This window comes from Eufriesea mexicana, unplaced genomic scaffold (assembly GCF_001483705.2).
Source record: "Eufriesea mexicana isolate 0111107269 unplaced genomic scaffold, ASM148370v2 scaffold2792, whole genome shotgun sequence".
NCBI lineage: Eukaryota > Metazoa > Arthropoda > Insecta > Hymenoptera > Apidae > Eufriesea > Eufriesea mexicana.
In genome coordinates, this window is record NW_016910897.1 from 720,929 (window position 1) to 743,052 (window position 22,124).

General features: G+C 37.4%; 3 protein-coding genes across 6 annotated transcripts; 1 reads left to right on the forward strand and 2 right to left on the reverse strand.

Moving 5' to 3' along the window:
* Positions 1-169: 169 nt before the first annotated feature.
* CRMP (Collapsin Response Mediator Protein) lies at positions 170-15,832 on the reverse strand. 4 transcript variants are annotated; one of them, XM_017904284.1, is made up of 11 exons: positions 15,756-15,832; positions 15,614-15,679; positions 7,511-7,605; positions 6,349-6,661; positions 5,268-5,447; positions 4,962-5,075; positions 4,299-4,531; positions 1,699-2,035; positions 1,289-1,444; positions 911-1,184; positions 170-841 (listed from the first exon to the last, which is right to left on the reverse strand). In XM_017904284.1, the coding sequence occupies exons 2-11, from the start codon at positions 15,650-15,652 to the stop codon at positions 762-764; spliced, it is 1,821 nt and encodes a 606-aa protein (XP_017759773.1). In that variant the 5' UTR covers positions 15,653-15,679; positions 15,756-15,832; the 3' UTR covers positions 170-761. The 4 variants fall into 4 exon arrangements, with proteins under 4 accessions (XP_017759773.1, XP_017759772.1, XP_017759774.1 ...); XM_017904283.1 differs by having other exon boundaries at positions 15,747-15,832; XM_017904285.1 differs by lacking the exon at positions 4,299-4,531 and adding an exon at positions 2,852-3,084 and having other exon boundaries at positions 15,614-15,832.
* Positions 15,833-16,267: 435 nt separating this feature from the next.
* Positions 16,268-16,900, forward strand: LOC108550526 (ribonuclease H2 subunit C). Its single transcript, XM_017904265.1, is given in 3 exon segments — positions 16,268-16,412; positions 16,551-16,783; positions 16,867-16,900. Coding segments are annotated over 3 exon segments (399 nt in total). The 3' UTR covers positions 16,888-16,900.
* A 1,624-nt stretch (positions 16,901-18,524) lies between these two features.
* Positions 18,525-21,030, reverse strand: LOC108550515 (transmembrane channel-like protein 7). The gene is made up of 3 exons (XM_017904254.1): positions 20,808-21,030; positions 20,500-20,741; positions 18,525-20,429 (listed from the first exon to the last, which is right to left on the reverse strand). Exons 1-3 carry the CDS (start codon positions 20,983-20,985, stop codon positions 18,525-18,527), a joined length of 2,325 nt encoding a protein of 774 aa, XP_017759743.1. The 5' UTR covers positions 20,986-21,030.
* Between the last annotated feature and the right edge of the window lie 1,094 nt (positions 21,031-22,124).

The following is a 22,124-nucleotide window of genomic DNA, read 5'->3' on the forward strand; positions in this document are numbered from 1 at the left end:
ATTAACCTTTCTCTTTCTTTTTTTTTTTTTTACAAATTTACAAAATATGAATTTTCTTTCGAAATTAGCAAAAAAACAAAACACCATTTCTCACTTTAATCTTACGAGTTTTAGTGAAACTTATACAAATATACAAAGCGTACACATGATATCCGTGTTAAAACCGGTACGTAATTCCGTTATTCCGTATACTACATAGTAAAATAACATATTATACAAAACAGAAGAGGTGAGTTGCAACGCTCGATAAAGGTATCCACGAGGAACGGTAAAATAAACCTTTGATCGACTAGAAACTCAACAGATATATCTATTGCACGAAGAGCAACGTTTTGTCGATGATGCGAATTAAGTGCGAACCATCAAAACGCGTGAACGATCCAAGGTCAAAGAATGAAGCGTACGGTACACAGAGAGCGGGCAATGAAGCGATAATGAAGCGAAAAATAGTGTGATACATGAAAATACGAACGTACACTCTACTGACCGGTGGCATCCGAATCCTCCTTTGATGGAACAGACCTTAATCGATGGGAACATATAAATTGAAAACGAAACTTATCGTTAATGGTTGAGTGAATAGCGAACCTGGAAGCGGACTGATAGAGAACTATCACGTAAAAACGAGAAGGAAAATGCAGCTGTGATTTTGTATACGCGAATGAAAGAAAGGTGATGAAAGAAGAAGGATTTCGTTCCTATTTTCTCTGTAAGAAAAAATCCCTATATGCAAAGCAGACCTTGATTCTGTCTTTCATAAATTACCAAAAACCTCCCGCACTGCGACCACCAGGTGGATTGTTCACGCGGATGCAAGCTCTTCTTGCTTCCTCGACATCCTCTGTGAACACACAACTCTTCCAATTCCGGTTCTATCTTGAAAGAAACCAATTACTTTTCTATTACTTACCGCTGATAGAGAAAGTGGAGTCCTGTAAATTTCTCTGTCCCTCCAATCGTGGACCCTTCGACGATGGTGTAACCACAGCAGAATCTGGCAGTGTTGGCACGCAATCAGGCATTGTCATTTTCGGTTTCGGACTTTCGTAAGTGCCGTTCGTTTGATGACTCTTCCCAAGCGCCGCGGCTGCCGCTCTTGCTTCCTCTTTGGCCTTAGCGATAGCGGCGTCCTCTTCGGCGTACTTCTTCGCCTCAGCTTCAGTTCGCGCTACACCACGTGGTCTCTGAACGAACAATACCCCGAGATAGTGATTCGAACCGATATATAAATTGATGTAAAAGTATTGTCAAGTTTACCCTTCGGTTAGGCGCAAAAGACCGAACTCACCTTTTCTCCTTCTTCGATCATACTGTACACATACTCTGCATGACTCGGGGTCTCGACGAACTTTCCAAAGCCATGGACAACCTTCAGTTCACACTCGTCCACGCAGACACGGCCCTCCACTATAACGTACTCCGGTACACCGTGAACTTCCATGCCCTGAAACAAATCAAATTCGAATTTAATATATGTTCTAGAAACTTGTAATACGAAAAGAAAATACGTTAAGAACGATCAAAGAACGCACTACGAGGGTGAATCATACTTTCTTTATTATTCACGTTGATGCTGGCCTGATTAAACTTCCTGCGACACGTAGGTTGGCAAGATAAATGGAAAATAAATCCCACAGCGTGCTCTCGATATTGCGACAACAAAGACTTTATTAAAGCTTAATATCGACTAGCCCTTACTTCGAAGATGTTAAAGTCAACGGCCTGAACGTGTGTCTCAGCGGAAATCGTACGCTTCCTGTTGGGGTCCCAGACAACTATATCGGCGTCTGAGCCGACCGCTATCACTCCCTTTCGCGGATACAGGTTGAAGATCCTCGCGGCATTGGCGCTGGTCACAGCGACGAACCTCGTAGGATCCATTATTCCGGCGTGCACTCCCTTTTCCCAGACGACAGACATCCTATCCTCAACGCCGTTCACACCGTTGGGTATCTTCGAGAAATCATCCTTACCCAGAGCCTTCTGTTCAGCGCTGAAGGTGCAGTTGTCGCTAGCGGTGACTTGGAGGCAATCACTGACGGAATACAACGTGGTTCGATTAAATGGCTTACAGAATTAAAATAAGGGAACATTATAGAAGCAAGAGTTTGGAATAAACGGAAGGTTACCTTGACATCTGACAAGCTATAATAATTGGGTAACATGAGAACACGTGAACATGTAACGTATGTTACAATGTTACGGCATAATCGATTTGTCGAACAAATGGGTAAAATTGAATGCTGACCGTAGAATGATCTTTTAACGAGTTTTCCTCTGCCCATTTAATTAAGTTTAATACCAGCAGCGAGATAAAAGTGACTTCCCACGCGGTGTCTATTAAAATTACGTTCAGTTAGCCTTATATCGTGTGTGCCAATTTGTTGCTGTAATTTATCGCTGTCATTTGAATGCTCGTGCGACTTGCAGACGCATACGAGTAACGAAACAGTGTGAAAATCGTTTCATCTCGTACTTGTCCATCGACGACTTTCTTGCATTAGGTTTTCCATATACAAATAGCTAGTTATCAGCTCGAACCGGAAGATACTTGAGGCACTTAAAAGTGGATAGACACCAGGGAAGCGTTAGATGGATCTCCACTTTGCTGCCCTCTACTTCATTAATCTTCTCCTATTATCACGTGATTTATCGATTACGTTATTACAAACACTCGAAATCTCAAAAATCAACAACCAGAAAAGGGATGAAACATCGATACTTCCAGGAAGATCGTGATGGTATAGTAAGCGTGAAAGGTTTCTGTCAAGTGTTTCTGAGATTTCTTACATAAACTTCGACGTTCGTCATCGCAATTAACGTAAAGCATTTTAGAGTTCGGATTACTTACACTGCTAGCTGTTCGATTAGATAGACGGGTGTCATGGAATCGGGTCTCAATGGTGGACTAGTGATGTAACGTCTGGCTTTTTCTATATCTTTCCCGTATTGTTCGCTACCATCGATACCCACGGTACTTGCGAGAGTCTCTCCAAACAGGACGACACCATCCGCCCTTTTCGAGGATACAACGTGAGCAGCGGACTCGCTCGACAATGCCGTTACGTACAGTGGGCAATTCACCTAAACGCGATATTATCTTGTCTCGTTTATCCTGACATTGATTTCGTTAGTTAAATTGTGATCACAGCCGAAAAAGGAAGGAAAATAGCCAGCGTATCTGATAGCTATGGGAAGTTTTATGTCGTTCGAATTACCTTGGATCTTTTAAAGTAGAAAATTATTTTCAGCCGTGCTCACAATACCATGTCTAACTACAATTTAGAGGCAACTACGGGTTCCAACTAGACTATATTTATACGTTGAAGAAGAGAATCGTGCTAGCTGTACAACAGTGATTTGAGATTAACAAAGAAATAGGGCAAAGGAAAAGTAATACCGAACTGCAGTTACGATAAGTCTGCATGCACGAGAATTTCGACGGTACATCTAAATATAATTTCCGGTGCATGCAACATCGAAGAGCTGTAATTATACTATCATACCTATTTTTACCTTTTTACGTATTTACACTGTTACAACCAAATAATTTCCAATAATTTGGATATAGAAGACACGATACATGAAATATATTTCTAATATTTCTTCGTGTATTTGTATAGACTTGCGAGGCTTTATAGAGATCACCACGCTTCAAGAGGGCTGAATCCGTAGGTCTCGTGAAAGATCACCCTGAACTCGCGGAACTCGGTACCTGCGATGGTAAGTGCAAAGAATTGCATACAAATTCTGGAACTCCTAATGATCTGTAGGACTTCTTAAGACTATAGAAAGTCCGTGCACCTACCGTTAATCTGGGATACCTTGAGACTTAGAGTCTACTCTAGCGTACTGAGTTCTACGAGTTGAGGGAGCCTCTATGATGCCCTCCGGTCTTATCACTTAAATTACCTTGTTCTACAGGCTTAGAGTAATTTCTTCGGTATCTTATAGCCTGTTGTCTCGAGAACCGGTTCATACTTATTTGCCATGTTCTGTGAATCGTTTATGACACTCATTGCAACAGTGAAAATCGTCTAGTTAAACTAAGTAACTATCATTGTACTATCAAGTGCTGTATCTAATCATTTTTCGGTCAGCGAAACATTTTTCAGGACTAAGAGTGCGCTTGTCAACAAAATCTCTCCCAGTGTTCTACTTTCTCCATCCACTCATGAAATGAAACGTGTAAAGAACTACATAAAGTGATAATATCTTATAATAATTGCAATTATGAGTACGCTATGCTCTGGATGTCAAAGTCACCCCATTCAGGATTCATGGTGGCTTCGACTCACTTGGCCAACATTTGCAGCAACGCAAACGGTGTGTCTGGGTCTGGTCTTAGAGGTGGGCTCAAAACATGCGCTGCAGCGTGTTTCCAGCATTTGTGTGCGTAGTTGGTACCATCTGTGCCAATTGCGGCTGCCAAGGTCTCGCCGAAGACGCAAGCATCACGCTTACGCGCAGCATCCACCGCTTCTGCGGCGCTACGACTCATCACATGCACTATATACAGTGGACAATTGACCTAAGCATGCAGAATTTTGATCGATTTATGGTTTAGAATGTCACGTATCACAAAAACAGATGAAACTTTTTTTTACAAACGTATAATGAAACCTTGTGATCTTTTAAACGAAAACAAAACAACCAAGCATCGTCTTCTTCCAACGAGATCAGTCTGCGATTATGTTTAATACTCTTTCATAATTTTTCATGGTAAAGAGAAGATCATTAATTGTCGTGTTTTCATTCGACACTGAATCGAAAATATCATTCATTCCAAAGTAAAACTAAGGTCACAAGAGAAGCGTAGTACGTTCATCGATAAGCAATCTTTCCAAATACTAAGACACATTGATTCTCAAAGTAGCGGTGCTTGAGACGGTAAACAAGCGTACTGAACAAACATAAAAATATCCCCAAAAGATAGTCCTCTCCAGTCTCGTCAACCTTACCTGACTAGCTATAACACACGCCCTATTCACAGCCTCCGCTTCCACTTCCTCGGGACGGGACATTTCGTGACCTTCCGGCCCCGTGACTCCGGCTTCGAGCAATCGTCTCGTGTTCTAAAACAGTTTCGAACGATGTTGCCCAAATTGCTGCCGGGATTCGTGACGGTAAGCGTATCGAGTATATTTTCGCCAGGTAATAGAACGCCGAACACGGTAACAGTTGTTAAAACGTTCCAACATAGCGTATCGCTCGCATACTTGAAGGATAACTGTAACGATGATCATAAATCACGGCATGTCCCCTACCTCCGCAATAATATCGCCATTTTCCGCATGAACCATGGCAATGGCACCGAGTTCCTTGCATGTTTTAAACGTCTCAATTAATTCTGGGTCCCTCAGCATAAACATGTCGCGATAGGCCATGAACATCTTAAAGCTATTAATACCGTGATTCTTCACCAAAGTGGCCATCTCCTCTTTCACCTGCAACACAGGAGGACCATGAACGTCAGAACGGAACAGAATCGTTTTGAACGGATGAGGAGCTCGACAAGCGCCAGCAAATAAGGAGCACGACGATTTACATGCATCCGTAAGCGGTTCGCTTGCGATTTCCTCACCGATCACTCGGTATTCCATTCACGATCGCGATTACAGTTACAAAGCCGCCGTAGTAAGGCAGCTGCAGCTACCAGATTCGTACGATTTGCCAATTTGTCGCGCGATCGGTTTCGCCATATTTAGGAACGAGCCGAGCGGACTCGTCGCTAGACCGTCGACATCTAGGCCGAACCTTTATGCTCGTTCGAGGTCTAACGATTTACCTAGGCATCGTCGATGCAACGATTTTAACAACGTCGAGCTATTCGTAATTTTCGAGTGCAATTTTTCGTCCATTCCAATCGTCTGATTGATCATCAGTGCGCGACAAAAGAAACGATCAAGAGAGAAATAGCGTTAAACGTAACACGTCCTACTACCAATTTCCGACGATTATCAACGAATTACGTAAATTCTATTTGCAACCTGAATACTACTCGACGACATTACGTTGCTTCATAGTAATACAGACATAAATTTAATTTCATGAAACGTCGCCGATGAACTTAAAAGACACGCAAGAAAGAGGTCGCCCCAGACGGGCTTTCTTTTCCAGGAAGGACTCGTATTACGGTAATTATCTCATTCTGGGTGACTAAATAGAATAGAGAACGCGTGTGAACTGTATCATACTGGCTGCGCTTGATGCAGTCGTTTGAACGTGACTGACAGATCTCGTTAATCCATCGTTCTGACTCCCTGGCTCCTTTATAGTACGATGACGAACACGAGACGATGATCTCGATCTGCCCTGTATACTCTGTCTATTTGTTCAAGGGCTCACTTTTGGGTTCCAAGATGTAACAGCGACGTGAAGCGAGTAATCGCAGCAGACTTTCTGATCGGCGGACTCCCGGTACCTCTCGTACGCTTCCAAAAGAGATTCATCCTTGTTGGGGATGACGAAATCGATGATCATCGTCGTTCCACCTGCAACAGCTGCTTTGGTGCCCTGGTAGAAATCGTCGACCGACTTGGCGCCCATCATCTCCAATTCGAAATGGGTGTGCGGATCTATGCCACCGGGCATCACGAACTTTCCACGGGCGTCGATGGTCCTCGTGCCGCCTGGTATTATCAGATTGCGGCCCATTTGCCTGGAAATAGAACATTTTCAGTGTAATCGAACGTAACGACGGGGATAAACGATTAAATCGCTCGGGTCACGATCAATTGCTCAATTTGTTTGTTCAAAATTCCTTTTCTTTCCGTGAAAGAAACTCCGATTAGAGGTTAGATAAAGCTATTACGAGAGTGATCATGAGTACCATTGGTCATAGTGAAAGTGAAGAAGGATAGCTTTCAACGTTTTTCACCCTCAACGGCCACCAATGCCAGACCAAAATCGGTCATTTCTAAACGGATGGCTCGGATCTAAATTTGACGATATTTTCCCTCGTGAAGAAATTTGAAGGTAAGAAGGGAAGCAACGAGGCGGGTCGACCGACAACCTGCAGCCACTTGCACGGTGCATAATCACGGGTATCTAAGCAAAAGCCCGATATTACCGCCTTCAAACCGTTCATTAAGCAACGCATGTCACGCTTGTTTGACAAATTGTAGCCAACCATCAGCGTGTTATCTTACCACGTTGCTCATTGATAAAACGACCGGCGTTGTATCGCGTTTCGCTTGCGTAAAGTGACGAGTAAACACGCGAGTAGAATGCTGAATGAAACGTCGATCGTTCGTAAACGTAAATCCAAATGTCTGTTTGTGGGCAAACGTGCAGCTCGCGAAACCATCCTCCTTCAACTCGCGCAACGATATCTCTCGATCGTGACGATCATCAGCGTCAGCTGAGGACGTTCAATGGACAATCGGATGGCGACTCGCAAAACGCGAGTTTCCACGCGAATACGACGTGTTCTTGTGTACTCAGTGACGTAATTAAGAGCGCGTAGGAATTAAAAGAGGCAACATAATGTAAATATAACGAGTCTTACTTAATGATACCGTCTTCGATGTAGACGTCGTTGTCCGTGATCACATCGTCGTTCACCACCTTGCCGTTCTTAATCAACAGCCTGTTTTGCGCGCTCTGGAAACAGAACAGTCGGTGTCGTTTTACGCAGATTTTTCCAAAACGAAACCGCAACTTGTAATAATGCCGAATGCTATTAAATGCTAACCTTTGAACAGACTTTCCTGCACGTGCGTCTCATTTGTGCATCGATATTAATTTATAATCAATTATTCAGCGCTAAGGTAACCGTGCGCGAGTGTAATAAGTTCTCTTATAACTCGTGAGTTCTATAATATTCAATTCAAGATTTATTCAATCTTAGCATTTTACTCTTTTGATTTCGTGCAACGCGAAATCCATATAACGTGCAATCTCTCGCGTTGTTAGGGTCTTATTGTATAACATACGAGAGTTTACAATGATATGGTAAATACGATATCTCGTGTCTTCTCGTTGGTATAAAATTTTCCACTACTAATGCTGCTGGCAACACAAAAGGCACTCGTGGACGTCGAAAGGGATCAATTTTCCAGTTGATATTAAACTTTTATGGGTCACTGGTCCACTTTTATATCGACTTTTATCGCGTAGATGAAAATGTCCGATGTACAAATTTATTCAGTGGAATTGGATAATACTTATCTTCTACACGCCATCTATTTACCCGTGATATTTACGGAGACCTGGATACATAAGGTGTAGATGTACAAATTTATTCAATGACACTCGGATAGTACTCGTATTCCAGTTACTACCTATTTACCCGTGACATTTATAAAAACTTGTGAAGACCTGCAGTGTGAACGTGCAAATTTATCCAGAGGCATTTAGACGTTACGCGAGTATTGTTTCCATATCGGGTAATACGGGTATGTACCCATTATGTATATACATACCCTATGTATTATTTATTTACTGGCGACGTTTGCAATGTCCACGGAAGTCCACGTGTCTAGAACGCGAATAGACAAATCGAATGGAGAAGTGTCGCCTGAAAAATCTTTGCCTCGAAATTGCTGTCCATTGAGAGCTGGCCAAACCCCCCGCATACTGTCCTTGATATTCGTTTGCAACGTGCGTCGGATCCGACATCCGGTGCAGACGATTAACGTGCGTATATTGCCTCCACGCTATGGTATACCAATCAGTATATAATAGAAGCTACGCTTCACGCACTTCCGCCAATGCTGGATTTAGAGCAGTATACTCCGATGTGCCGCGACTGATAAGCGTAAGACCCCGTATTCCATGATACATCTTTCCATCCGAAGGAATACGGGTTTCTCCTCTATCTTGCAAACGTTTACGACACGGAAAACGCGCGGTTTTTCGCTGATCCACTTCGAACATTACCATACAATCACGTTTGCAAACCGTGCTCGTTGTGTACGCACCATTTCCGGAATGAATAAAGAAACGCTACTCTTTTCACTCTGCCTTTCCACGCTGTCCCTAACACCAGTACCAACAGCTTTTCCTAGATCGTCCAGGATAACGAGAAGATAGCCATTCGAGTGATCTCGTGGTTTCCTGAGATCTGCATGTGACCCGTTTTATGCTTCGAATGGTCGTGTTCGAATACCGGATAGACCTCGCGAATTGGTAAGTTATATCTAAGAAAGAAGAGTCCTAAGATTCGGGAAGTTGTTAAATAAATTGTTAAGAATCGGGATATCATCATTGGACGAATATTTAATAATCGGCAAATGTTCGTATACCGTGTAAACCCTCGAGAATCAGCAAATTATCGCCGAATGAATCCTGGAGAATGGTGAAATTTTCAACAACGAGGACTAACATAATTAAGAACATGGTCCCGACCAGAAGCTCCGTGTGTCACGAAGATGAGAAGACAAAACGTATAAATATTAGCGTGGATCTTGGCGTGGAGCAAATTGAAAGGAGCCAGGGAGAAAGGAGCGCGTAGGCTGTATAAAGGACTTTCGACAGCCACCCCTGAGGCCTTCCCCATCCGTGGAAAGATAAAAGCGTATAGGGGAGAAAGATCAGAGAGACAGGGTAGGGGACGGTGAAAAAAAAAAAGGACAATCCATCGTTGTCACCGCCACCACCCACGTTTTATAACCGATCCAGGGTCCACACCCTTCGCTAATGCAACGCGTGCTGCAACAAACCCTTCACGCGGACCGAGGTCTCCACCCCGTAAAATCGCTTCCGAACTCCCCCATGGATCTAAACCACCGTGAACTGTGCGTAGCTTTCATGAAATCGATCCCAATCTGCCTGGCCCCTGTTTAAGTGTCGCTGCAAGGTGTATACTTTGTTAAATCGGATCTTGTAGTCGAAAAGGGTGGTCGGGTCGGTCGCTTCAATGGATACGGGTTTTTAAAAGAACACGATGTTTCCACGAGGAGAAACGAGGATGGCGGGTAGCCTCCGTTCTAAACCAATGGAAATGGAACGAATATCGAGAGCTCGTTGGCGCAATTCACGTGGGCAGAGACCTTGTCATCTTCGCGGTATAGTTATTAGGCACGGGCGTGAAACATGTGCGTTTCATGTGTTAGAGGATCTCTGCTTGGATATTTTCAGCAGACGGTTGCTTAAAATACGTAGCCCGTACGTCGGCGTGATTTTCAAGAAAAGAAATCCGACCGTCCACTTTCGAGACACCGTTAATCCCACTTCGCGTCACTTACGAATTTACCATGGTCTCGTATAGAATATTTCTATCCTCTAACGAGTCGAGTACCTCGTCAGACGTATGTACACATCTGTCTATCACGTTGTAACAATTTTGACCCCTTTCCCAGCTACGTGTGATTAAATGCATGCGCTGAGCCAAGTGTCAATAGAGTATATAGGCCATGGAGTATTTTCAGTTTCGACACGGTTACAATTTACAATCAAACATTCGAGGAACATCTGATAAAAAACGGACAAAGCCACCAGGCGGTGCAAGATCTTGCACCCTTCTCGGAAGTATATACGCCCCTGGTAAAATCGATATCTCCAGCATTTCCCGGGTGCATGCCACGAATTCGTCCGAACGGGGAGCAAACATCGTCTAAATGGAAGATCTTATCAGTCAGATGAGTCCAGCTCCTATAGGCCAACCTCGATCGAAGCCTCTATTCTTATCGCGTAAACTAGATGGAATCGTGATTCATCCTCCTGCTACCTCGTTCGAATACATTGTAATAACGCGAATCGTGCACGGTTCCGTGCACAAAGACGTTGTCGCTCCGATCGCCGTTCCAGTTCGTGTCTGGTCCAATTAAAAGGCGATTTCTTCGTTAATTACTGTATCCAGCCCATTCGGCGCGCCAGCCACCGAGAAAAATGATAATTGACCGCTTTCACGAAGGGAAAAGGATTTTCCTCTGTTCATAAGGAGCGAAACTCGCTAAGCTTCTATAGCTCGCTGATTTCTTCGTCGACAACGAAACTGGACGTGGACAGAGAAAATACACGGTGGCTGGCTCATCGTGGTCCGACGAGAGATCGCCGGGAACACTCTGTGGCCCGGTTGACTCGACAAACATTCGCCGAGCTGCCTTTTGTGCCGGACCAGGCGAGCCTCAAAGGTTTGGCCAACGTTATTCGACCATTTAATACACGGTTAGGACCAAACAGCTCGTGGTAATTGTATGACGTTACGTAATATGCGGCATTTTCTTAATGCTTTCTTAAAACGACGTCGTCGAAAATGGTGGAGGATGGAATTCGTGTTAAGCTAACATGGAGCCAGCCGTAAGTCAGTTTGTGGCAGTGCGTAACCTTGTACGCGAATATAACTTGCTCGAAGATGTAAGCCAGGATATTATAGGGAACCATCCTGATGCCGGGAATCAAAGATAGCGGTCAAAGAATTTTTTACTGCGAGTCGTAAAATATTAAATATCGAACCAACCGGCAGGTTTGACTCTGTTTGCGCATACTTGCCTAACTGAAAGACCGTGGACGGCAACTACCCTTCGAACTTTCGACACGCGACTAGAGAATCACACCTCGCGTTGACACACGGAATATGCTCAAGTGCAATCCCTATACGAGTCGTCCTTGCACTTGTATAATCGAATGAAAAAAAAAGGGGACGTGGAAAAGGGTGAATACCGACACGACAAGCTGCTCCAATTTCCTTTCGCGATAAACTGTTACGGAAACGTCTGCTGTGGCTTGCACCTGGCTTCCCAGTGTCTATTTATGTCGCAAGAATAATGCCGGTAATCTGCATTTCGGCTGACCGACTTCCATTCGACTAAATTCATCGTCAAGTTCTCGGTGAGGCAAACAGACGACAATGAGCACACACGTGTGGAACCACTTGTCATCGGTGGCAGTAGAGGCCGAAATTTTAGGGGCTCCGAGGACCAAGCCACTCGACGGAGTCCTTAATTAACGTTATTCCAATTCCGTACACGAGACTTGAATTTATTCTGTTTTTATTTGAAGTAAGTAACCGACTGCTTCTTCTATTTTCTTTTTCTTTCTTTCTTTTCTTTTTTAGTTTCCTGTATTGTTCAAAAGAGTATGGAGTCCTTCGTTAATGCTAGTCCAAATTTGTACATGGCATATGAACTTTTTTTTATCGTTTTCCCTCTCTGTAACAAAAGAGTTATTTTAAATCTTATATGTTCTTTGCTTGAGTATAAAGTCAGTTCAAATTTGTCTACCAGCTAACTGCTTCATTAAGCTCTCAACGCCACTTCCAATTCAGCATACAGAATCTGGACTTTCTCGGTATTCTGTTGCTAAAATGCAGACCAAGGCTTGCAATATCTTCTATATTCTACGATCAAATGAAAAGCCAGACTAAATTCGTGATTCGTAACTACCAACCACCTACTACCCCGTCAAGCTCTCGACGACCGCGCCCTATTCCGCAAAAGCGGGGCTTCGCAGAATATTTTCTCGCTAGAACCCAAACCAGTTCGTTTCGGTTAGTCTTCTATACCTTCTATCTAAAATCAGTCAACACCCACGGTTTATTTTTGCTCGCGGAAATCACCCCTGCCCCGTGAACAACTCGCAAAGACAGCCGACGTGAAACAGAGGATCCCGTGATTCCCTCCTACAGACTCTTTTCGTCTGGCCGCCAAGAGCGTGTGCACGCTCGTAAAATCGAGCCCCGGTGGTTTTTCCGACTTCAGGTCGGACGTAGTGTCGACGAACTATTGATTCGCCGGCGCAGACCGCGTTCATCGTGTCCGTATAGCCTCTACGGCACACGTACCAGTGCCGTATACGATTTTCCCCAATGTGTACGAATTACCGTCGCGGGCCACCACCCGTATTAAGACTTTTCCCGTTATCGACTTTACGGAGTTCCGCAGCCTGCTGATCTGCATGCCGCTCGAAATAGTTCGGGTAAACTTTTACAGGGATCTCTAACACGGTGAGCTTGGTATAATTAGAGGATCATCTGCTTGGATAGCCAGATCGTTCGCAGTTGAGGAATTCTCACGCGTTATGCAACGCGTTGTTTCGTGTAATCGGGGAAATTGTTGGAAAGAAATGCGTATCGTAGGAAACGTGTACTTCTATCGGATCTAAGATATTCCACATCACTGTGTGCTAAGATACACTTTCTCGTTCCCATGCTGAGAGTGTATGTAGGGTACATCTTGAAAAGCGATTTTTATCTTCAGGCTAGAGACTGGACGATACGCCTATGTCTTTCTTCCCTAGGGTGCAGTATCGCTAGTTACTTTTTCTACAATCACCGGAGCATTTTCTGCAAAAAATTACACTACCTTTGAAATTAATATTATAGTATACATTTTGCGAGATATAAGATGCAAAAGATATTTGAGTCTACCTCTTCGAGCAGAAATAATCCGGCGTAACTTAATTCGATGGATCTTTTTTCAAATTCAACCCATTGTATTGCGACTTTATTATGAAAATTTACACACTGAAAAGGTATTTAATTTTAGTTAACTACTATACGTTTATTCTATCCGTGGTAAAATTAGATAAAAATTTTCCAATTTTGTGCATGTTAACCTTTCGCACTACGATGACGAGTCTAACATCGCCATGAATTCTTGTCGAATATTAGAATTATACGCCATACTTGTCATACGACCGAAATTATATTTAATGCGTTTTAACATGCACAAAATTCGCAGAAATTCTATAATTTTGAGATATAGTGATTAACTAAAATTAAATACTTTCTCACTAGATAATTTTTCAGAATTAGGTTATAGTGACACGAAAAACTCGTGACGAAATAAACTCATCATTGTAGTATAAAGGTTTAATAATAAATAATTTTGTGTATGCCAAACCAATTCATATATGCCAACACTAAATTCCTTTTCTTCGAGCACGGCTATATAAATTTTACAATAATAACCAAATAAACAATATTCGCAATAAGAAATTTCTCGTTTCTTACTTTACTTCTATAATTGGCGAAAAATAGATTAATAAAATGTGCTTAATTCGACCCAACAACGAATATATATTTATATTTAAATACTCTTCAATTATCCTATTCTACGTATTCGTGTCAAAAAATACCAATTTCTAGTAGGTGAACTCTACACGAGCGGAAAGCGAAATGTAGACACCCTAAAATAATTACATTTCATATTTCATTTGCTGGAACACGATTTATGAATTAGTACCATAATTCGCCAATAGGAAGCGGTATAGCGCATCAGAGTATAGATCTAGTTTCGCTATGTTCCGGTCGAATGGACGCGTCGCATTGTGCATAAATCTAACGTAAATGTACATTCATCTTCGCGTGGACACGCGACTTGGCTCCTTTGGCGAGATAGACCGGTGCCGGGCGCCAAGACGCTCGGATCAATAAGGCAGCAACCTTGCGATTGCCACAATGGTGCGACGAAACTTTCAGTTTTAAATACCATCGCAGGAACACCCACATTTACGTTTTTCTTTTTTATACGCTTCGTTTTCTTTCCGAACACTTATACGTTCGACGCAACGATCAATTAACGACCCTTCTAACCTGCATGGAAAGGAAGAAAACAAAATGGGGTAATAAAAAAGTAAAAAAGTAGTAAAAAGGAATAATTAAAATAAACGATGAGAGTTCCTCGAGACGGTGTCGTCGTTTTAATTGCATAAACGACTGTAGTTAATTCAGTTCACTACTAGTATCTTTTTTCCTCGTCCTCTTATATTTAAATGTAAGTGGTTTATTAAACCCGCCTTCACTATCGATCGTGAGTTCGGTAACCTCATACATAGTATGTTCAAATGAAAATTATGAACATTTAGTATCGTGAGGTAACTAGAGTACATTTTCTCCTTTCTTCCCTTTTTACAATATTTGGATAAAATAAATGGTATTTTGTTAGAAGGAAACTGAAAGAATGAAAGGAATCATATACCGGGGTAAATAAATATGAAATTAACCGTTATAGATGAAAACAGATCAATATGACGTTTTAGGTAAGGGCTATTCTAGTCGCGGAGTCACGACAGACGATATCGAATATAGGGATGTGTTGGTTTTATTGTCGCATTAATCGTGTTTCGGAGATACTTGCATCGATTTACATTTGCACACGGTCTACAGACGTCTGCTTGGACGTTTATCACCGACGATTGCATTATTATTATATAGAATTTTATTTACTCTTTCATGATATTAATTATCACCCGATTACTTATCAACTATTGATTCCACTATCGATGTCACGAGTAAAAAATCTTTTTTTTTTCTTATACGGGTGAAGTGTTATGTCAAATATTTTCATGTTTTCGCATAACATGCTATTTTTATTCTTGGCGAATTCACTCATTATGGAACATGCAGCATCTGTCATATACTCTAAATCAATTTAAGCAAAAAAGTTATTTTATCTAATTAAAACGACACGTCGAATACGTATAATTTCAGTGAAAAGGAATTATTAGCTTTAGAAAAACGTACATTTTAGAATCCCTTCAATTTTACAGCATCACACGTGATGAAAATACGATTTAATACATAACATTAGATAAGCCGGTGTTTGTTCCACCTACACTTACGAATAGATTTTTATGCAATTTATTTACGTAATGATATTTAAATGTAAAGGAGCTTTCGTAAGAATCGACAAAAATATTGAAATAAAAGAATAAATCAGCAACTGACCTGCAGGTGAATGGGCACTTTCTTCACCGGCGTGCTCATCTTTGATTAAAGAAAAGATCACGTTGTCTGAAAAGCGAATCACACGATATTACTATTCACGTAATATATTCTATACCAAGCTGCGCGTACACACTATTTTTACTTGCGAAAAACGTTTCACTTGTGCGAAGTTTTCCCGAAGTGTAAATCAAAAGACGCAAGATCGAATCGAATCGAACAATCGACTGCGACTGACGCTACGTATGCGCGTCGCACGACGGTGGTAAATTTTCCTCCCACTTCTCTTCGTTTCGGCAAAGGTGGGGACCATCCCCACTATTCATACTTGAACATATGTCTGCAAATAATTAGAAACATATATACCTTATCTTAATGTTTTGTTAATATAATATAATAAAATAAATACCAAAAATTTTAATTACCTTTATTTCATGTACACCTTGATAAATAAATATTTAAATTATTACAAAAATTCCATAAAAGTTAATTATTTGCTTATAATTATCTAATACTATCAATTATAAAGGTAATAAATACATAAATATTATATTTTAAGAAACATTAAATTACATTTATGTCACAATTAGTAAGAAAAATATTTATGAAGATTGAACTTGTTCCCGCCTAAATACAATGCGGTACTTCCGTTTAAATATGGCTATTCATTTGCACATGAACCATGATTTATCCGAGGAAAAACAAAATGTACTGCACTTAATGCCATGCAAAATTTATTGTGATGAATCTGCAAATATTTCTTCATATTTTACACCTTACATTCGTAAAATGGATGATGAACGTAAGTTTATTAAATTTGAATTCGTTATCGATAAACATACATGTTTATATGTCACTTTTTGCTATTAATAATATTACTATAAATATATTTAAATGAAATATTTGAAATTAAATTTAAAATTACTTTCTTTTTATATAGATTATAATTTTTAATTCCGAGGATATCCGCTTCAAGGGAAAAAAATTACATTTCCTTCTGGATATAAAGGTATTACATTTATTGAGCGCAAAAAGACAGAAGTAGAAAACATAGAACGTAATTTATACTCTATGGGAACATTTTCTCATTTTACTTACTGGAATTATGATAAATTACCATCAAAAAATGATGCCTTAGCAGCTGCCATGGATTGGATCGATATTGCTGAAGCAGTAAGTTGTTAAGTGAGAAATAAAAATATTGTATATTTTGTAGAATATAATTAATATTTAATTATGATATATTTTTTCCTTAGCTACATTCTACAGAATTATAATTAAAAATCGGATCTTAACATAATTCAAAATACTATTTCAAATTTAATGAATTATAAAGATTACTCTATTTTAATATAAAGATAAAAATAAATATTTTGTATATTTTATATATGTTATAGTTTATTAACCATATTTTATATCATGAGCATATATTTTGTCATATACAACAGACATCTTATAATCCCTTATGATATAGATAAATATTGCAAATAATTTCTGGTTTAATTAGGAAAGCTGTTTCAAAAATGTGCAGTCTTTTATAAGATAAATAGTATATTTGTAATTCAGTTTCTTATTTTTATAAATATATAAAAGTTGCAATGAAGATGAAAGCATTTTCTACTGTTTTGTTAACACAGAAGATTTTTTTCTTATTACATACATATGATACTACTAAGTATAATATATTGTAATATTTTTAATACTGTTTATAATGACATCGGAGAAACAGACCATTACTTATAAATCAATAGTTAATATGATATAATTTCCAGTTAAAGTCACATTCTGTGTGACAGTCAGCTGTTTGTTTATAGTATTTTGTATAAAATTTATATAAAATGCTTTTTGAAAACTATTTAACATATATTGGCAGTTTTGGAATGAATATTCTCAAAAAACACATGCATATATCCTATTAAAGATTTTTATACATGCATATATATATATATAAAAATGTTTAAGTAACTCTAGTTTCATGTACAATGGCAGTGATAAAGATGAACAAACTTTTCCTTGTTAAAGTACAGAGTAATTGATATTTGAAACTTAGAAAGTTCAATATAAACATTTCTATTAGAATAAGTTTTAAATGTACTTATGTAAAAAATGTATATTGTAAAGTTACTCTTAGAATCATAAAATAATAAACAAAAAATATAGTTGTAAAAAATGAAATTTATAAAAATAAACATTTTATATAAATTAACATTTTTTTAACTAATGAGTACTTTGGTATTTAAGTAATAAATACTCTACTATGAAATGTGTTCTTATTATTAAGGACCTCCTGATCAGCCTACACAACCTATTTACAACTGCATCATATTTCTAATACCCAGCTAATCTAAAAATAGGTCCATCATATATCACTTCACTTCATTTTTGCAAAAGCACCCTACTATATATTTATAAATTAAAAAGATTATGATATTTCATGTTACTACAAAAACATCAATCACATTGGTTTATTTACTACATTATGAAAAACTATTTAAGAAAAACACAATGTTCTTACACCAAATACTACCATAATATATGTATCTTAATCCTTCTACTGTTACTAAAACTATAAATACATAGTAAATAATTTGTGACTTTTTCTACTATTGCACAGTTTTTACTTTGTACCCTGATTTTTAAGTATTGTTTTCTTAATTTATTTAGAATTGTTTAATAACTGAATAGATAAATAACTAAATATATATATATAAATTTAGGAAAAGTTAGGAAATTACCACTAACTACATATTTAAATATGTAAATTAAAGTCATATTATCTTATAAAAAGTAAATATAAATCAGACAAATTTAAATAAGTTTTATACAGTTTATATGTGTCTGTATTAAACATTTACTGAATTTATGCATTTTAAAAATTATTATATAAAAATTATTTTAATATTCATAATACTGATTATGAGAATGTACCCAACTCATTTCCTTGTTCTTGATGATATTTGTTCTGATCTTGTTGTTGTTTAATAAATGCACTCAATCTATTAAGTAGGAATTGTTTATCATGACCTTCTAATACTAATTGATTCTTTAACACTGTAACCATGTGTTTGTTTGCTATCGATACAGCATAATAATAATATAATAATAGAGTAAGAACAACAAAAGCTGGCACACCAAATCCAGCAGTTCCAAGAAAATATAAAATAGATTGCAGCCAAACAGGGAATTCTGCAAACATTACAATTAATAGTGACCATACAGATTTAAAACCTCTAAATGGGCCACAAGATTTTGATGGTTCTATTTCAGCAATAGAATAACCAACTGGAACTGTAGATAGAACAAAAGAGATTAATAGTATCAACATAAAAAAAGCATTTGATTTACTTGCTCTGTAAACTTTACTTGATGGAGTACTATTTACTAAACAAGCAAATTTTTTAATATAAAACAATAGAAAAGTACCAATTATAGCAACTAATGGTAATAAAGGTGCAAAAAAAAAACCAAGCCAACAGATGGTTTGCAAATAAACAACATCCAATACATGTTTAGGTAAATCAAATTCTTGTTCTCCGAAAAAACGTAATACCTTGTTTTCCGTATGTTTTGCTATTAACGATCTAGGAAAATTGACAAAAAATGTTATGAAGAACTGGAGAAAAAGGTCAGTGATGTAGAGTTTAAAGAATTGTTGTCCTATAAATGTTTCCCAACATAATGGTCGTCTACTAGCATTATTAGTACATTCATTATCCATTACCTCAGTTACAATTAGTCTATAAAAAGATGTGAGCAAAACAATTAGAGAAGAAAGTCGTAAAAATACAGTTCGCAATAGAGTTATGCGTATAACAAATGAAGGACTATAATTTTCTAGAGAGACTAGATATCGAAATAGAAATGGTACTACAAGATTTAAGACAACAATACATATATATGGAAGAAACTCAAAAAATAAGTGTGCAATTCTATTTAATGATAAATATTGTAAATTGTATATTTCACTGCTTTGTGGTGAAATTAGATCAAAAGAAAATTCAAATATATAATAAATAAACATACCACAGCCACATAACACTGTTAAAACTATTAAATTAATAAACAAACGCATAAGAAATAATTTTGTTATTTCTTCTCTTGTCCGATTTTGTCTTTCTTCTTCTAGTCTCTCAGCTTCTAGAAATGCTTTCATTTCATTGTGTAATGCTTTATGCTTTACAGCTGCAGATTTTTCATTATGTATACAATAATCCCAACCACCAAAAACTAAGTTACAGTATTGATAAAATTGACCTTCATTTTCGACTACTCTTTGTTTGAAACTTTTAGCAGCTGATTTAACAATTGCTATTAGACTAAAAATAAACACTCCAATAGTGGCACAAATATAGGATAATGGTAAATTATAAAATATACCAGAAGTATCATAAGTCATATAACTATATGAACCGTAAAATAATAAAGTGTATTCTAGGATACCAGTGCCTTGCACAATATTTGTTATACTACTACTTTCTTGAGTTATATTCCAATATAACTCTGAACAGCAAGATATGCTGTGACTATTATTTGAATTTATGCATGGTTCTTCTTCTGGCATATCCAATAATATTGTAGGTAACATAATAAATAAAAACATAATTGTGAATAAAAGAACATTAAGATACATTAACCATTTGATGAATAAAAAGTATGCTACTATCCCCATTCCAAAGTTTCCACCAATTGTTTTAAGACTGTCATTCCATAACTCCATTTTTGAATATGCTTCCTTCATCCTGATACGAAATTGTTGCCAAGCTTTTCTTCGTTGCCATTTTAATTGCTCAAAACCTTGCAATCTTAATTTTGTAGCACTCTAAAATAAATAAATTTAATTAAACACATCCCAGTTTTATTCTTGTTTATTAGTATTATCATTAACTTACTTGTAATTGATTTTTTAATTGCATTTTTTGTGCCATACACACAGGCATAGCCTTAATTTGCATTATTTCTTCCCATGTACGTTCTTCATTAGATAAATTTTCAGATAAATCTGGTAACATAGATACTGCTGCATCATGAATATTTGTTGACATACGTCTTGATGTAGTTGTGCCACGAGATCTTGTACTAGTACGTCTTCTCAGTGTTGTTTTTGTATCATTACGTATTCGTTTAGAAGTAGCTATTATTAATATAAGAAGTATGTATTATTCGTTTTTTATACAAATTCTATTATCCATAGACTTACCAACACGAGACTTTTTACTCGGAAGTAAAGTAGCTATATGAGAAGGATCTCTCTGTAATGCTTGCTGCAAATCTGCTTCAATTGCAGCAGGATAACTTTCCTGATAAAATTCAGCACCTGCTTCTTCCCAACCTTGTCCTCTGTCACAAGCACGTTTTTTTCGTTCTCCTCCTGACATTTTTCTTTTTTATGAATAATATAATTTATATGTGCAATTTCCTTTGTGAACCTTACACATAAATTGAAATAAAAGTTAACCATATGTAAGTAAACTTGTTAAAACACTTGACATTTCTCAAATTCATTATAAAAACATTGAACATTTTAATCATTTATTAATATATGTAAAAATGATATGTATTTTTAAACAAAGTATAATTTAAATTAGTTATATTAAAAGACAACATTAATAACAAATTACTATATGTATGTACAGATATAAGTACCTAAGGTGAATCAGTCGATCAAGTATTTCGTAATTGTGTCATTGCTTGATAATACATATCAATCTTTTATACTGGTCGATAACAGTAGTCAGAAAAAATAACACTTGACAGACAAAACACTGAACTTTATAAGTCATATGACACATACATAGATTGCAGTTATAAACTATGACGTAGGTTGCGCGAGATATTTAAACTTTATATTAAATCACACCAATATTAAATTTAATATTCCTATATAACAAAATTTTTGATATTTCCAAATAAATAATGTAAAATAAATACAATGATTCAACCAAAAAACGCATATCGGCATTTTGTTTTCCCATATATCTAAACCTGTGTAATTTATAGACGGCTAATAAAACACTGAAGCACAAACCAACAGGAATGTAGAAGGTACTGTTCTAGTTATATTTAACAGAAATCTCTAGATACAATTAAAATTTTTGTAAATTTTTACTATATAAAATAAATTCTACTTTTCATTTTCATAATAATCAACTAATAAATTCAACGAAATCAAAGAAGTAAATCATTTTATGTTTTTATATAGTTTTATATATATTCAAATAAAAATTATTGATATGCAATTATAATATATGTTTAGTAAATATTTTAAACAATTAAATAATTTCATTAATCAATTTTGTCTCCTTACATATTTCATTATACACAGTTAATTTCAACATAATCATTATTTTTCCATTCTAAGAGATTCATACATGAGTACATAGATAAAATTAACGTTTAAAATGCAAGAACATAGCCAAAAATAATATTTAAAACATAGGCATTACAGAATAGAATATAATAATTATTATAACTCCTATAAGAATATATAATTTATATTTTAAAAATAATATCAATG

Bases quoted from the DNA above. Each gene is read 5' to 3' on its own strand.
- CRMP (XM_017904284.1), bottom strand. From the start codon at position 15,652: ATGAGCACGCCGGTGAAGAAAGTGCCCATTCACCTGCAG. The intron at 5,076-5,267 runs GTAGGGGACATG...AAACTGTTTTAG, and splicing joins ATGGCGATATTATTGCGGAG to AACACGAGACGATTGCTCGA. The intron at 4,532-4,961 runs GTAAGGTTGACG...CTGCATGCTTAG, and splicing joins CGTGTGTTATAGCTAGTCAG to GTCAATTGTCCACTGTATAT.
- LOC108550515 (XM_017904254.1), bottom strand. From the start codon at position 20,985: ATGTCAGGAGGAGAACGAAAAAAACGTGCTTGTGACAGAGGACAAGGT. The intron at 20,742-20,807 runs GTAAGTCTATGG...TATTAATAATAG, and splicing joins GAGTAAAAAGTCTCGTGTTG to CTACTTCTAAACGAATACGT. The intron at 20,430-20,499 runs GTAAGTTAATGA...TATTTATTTTAG, and splicing joins AATTAAAAAATCAATTACAA to AGTGCTACAAAATTAAGATT.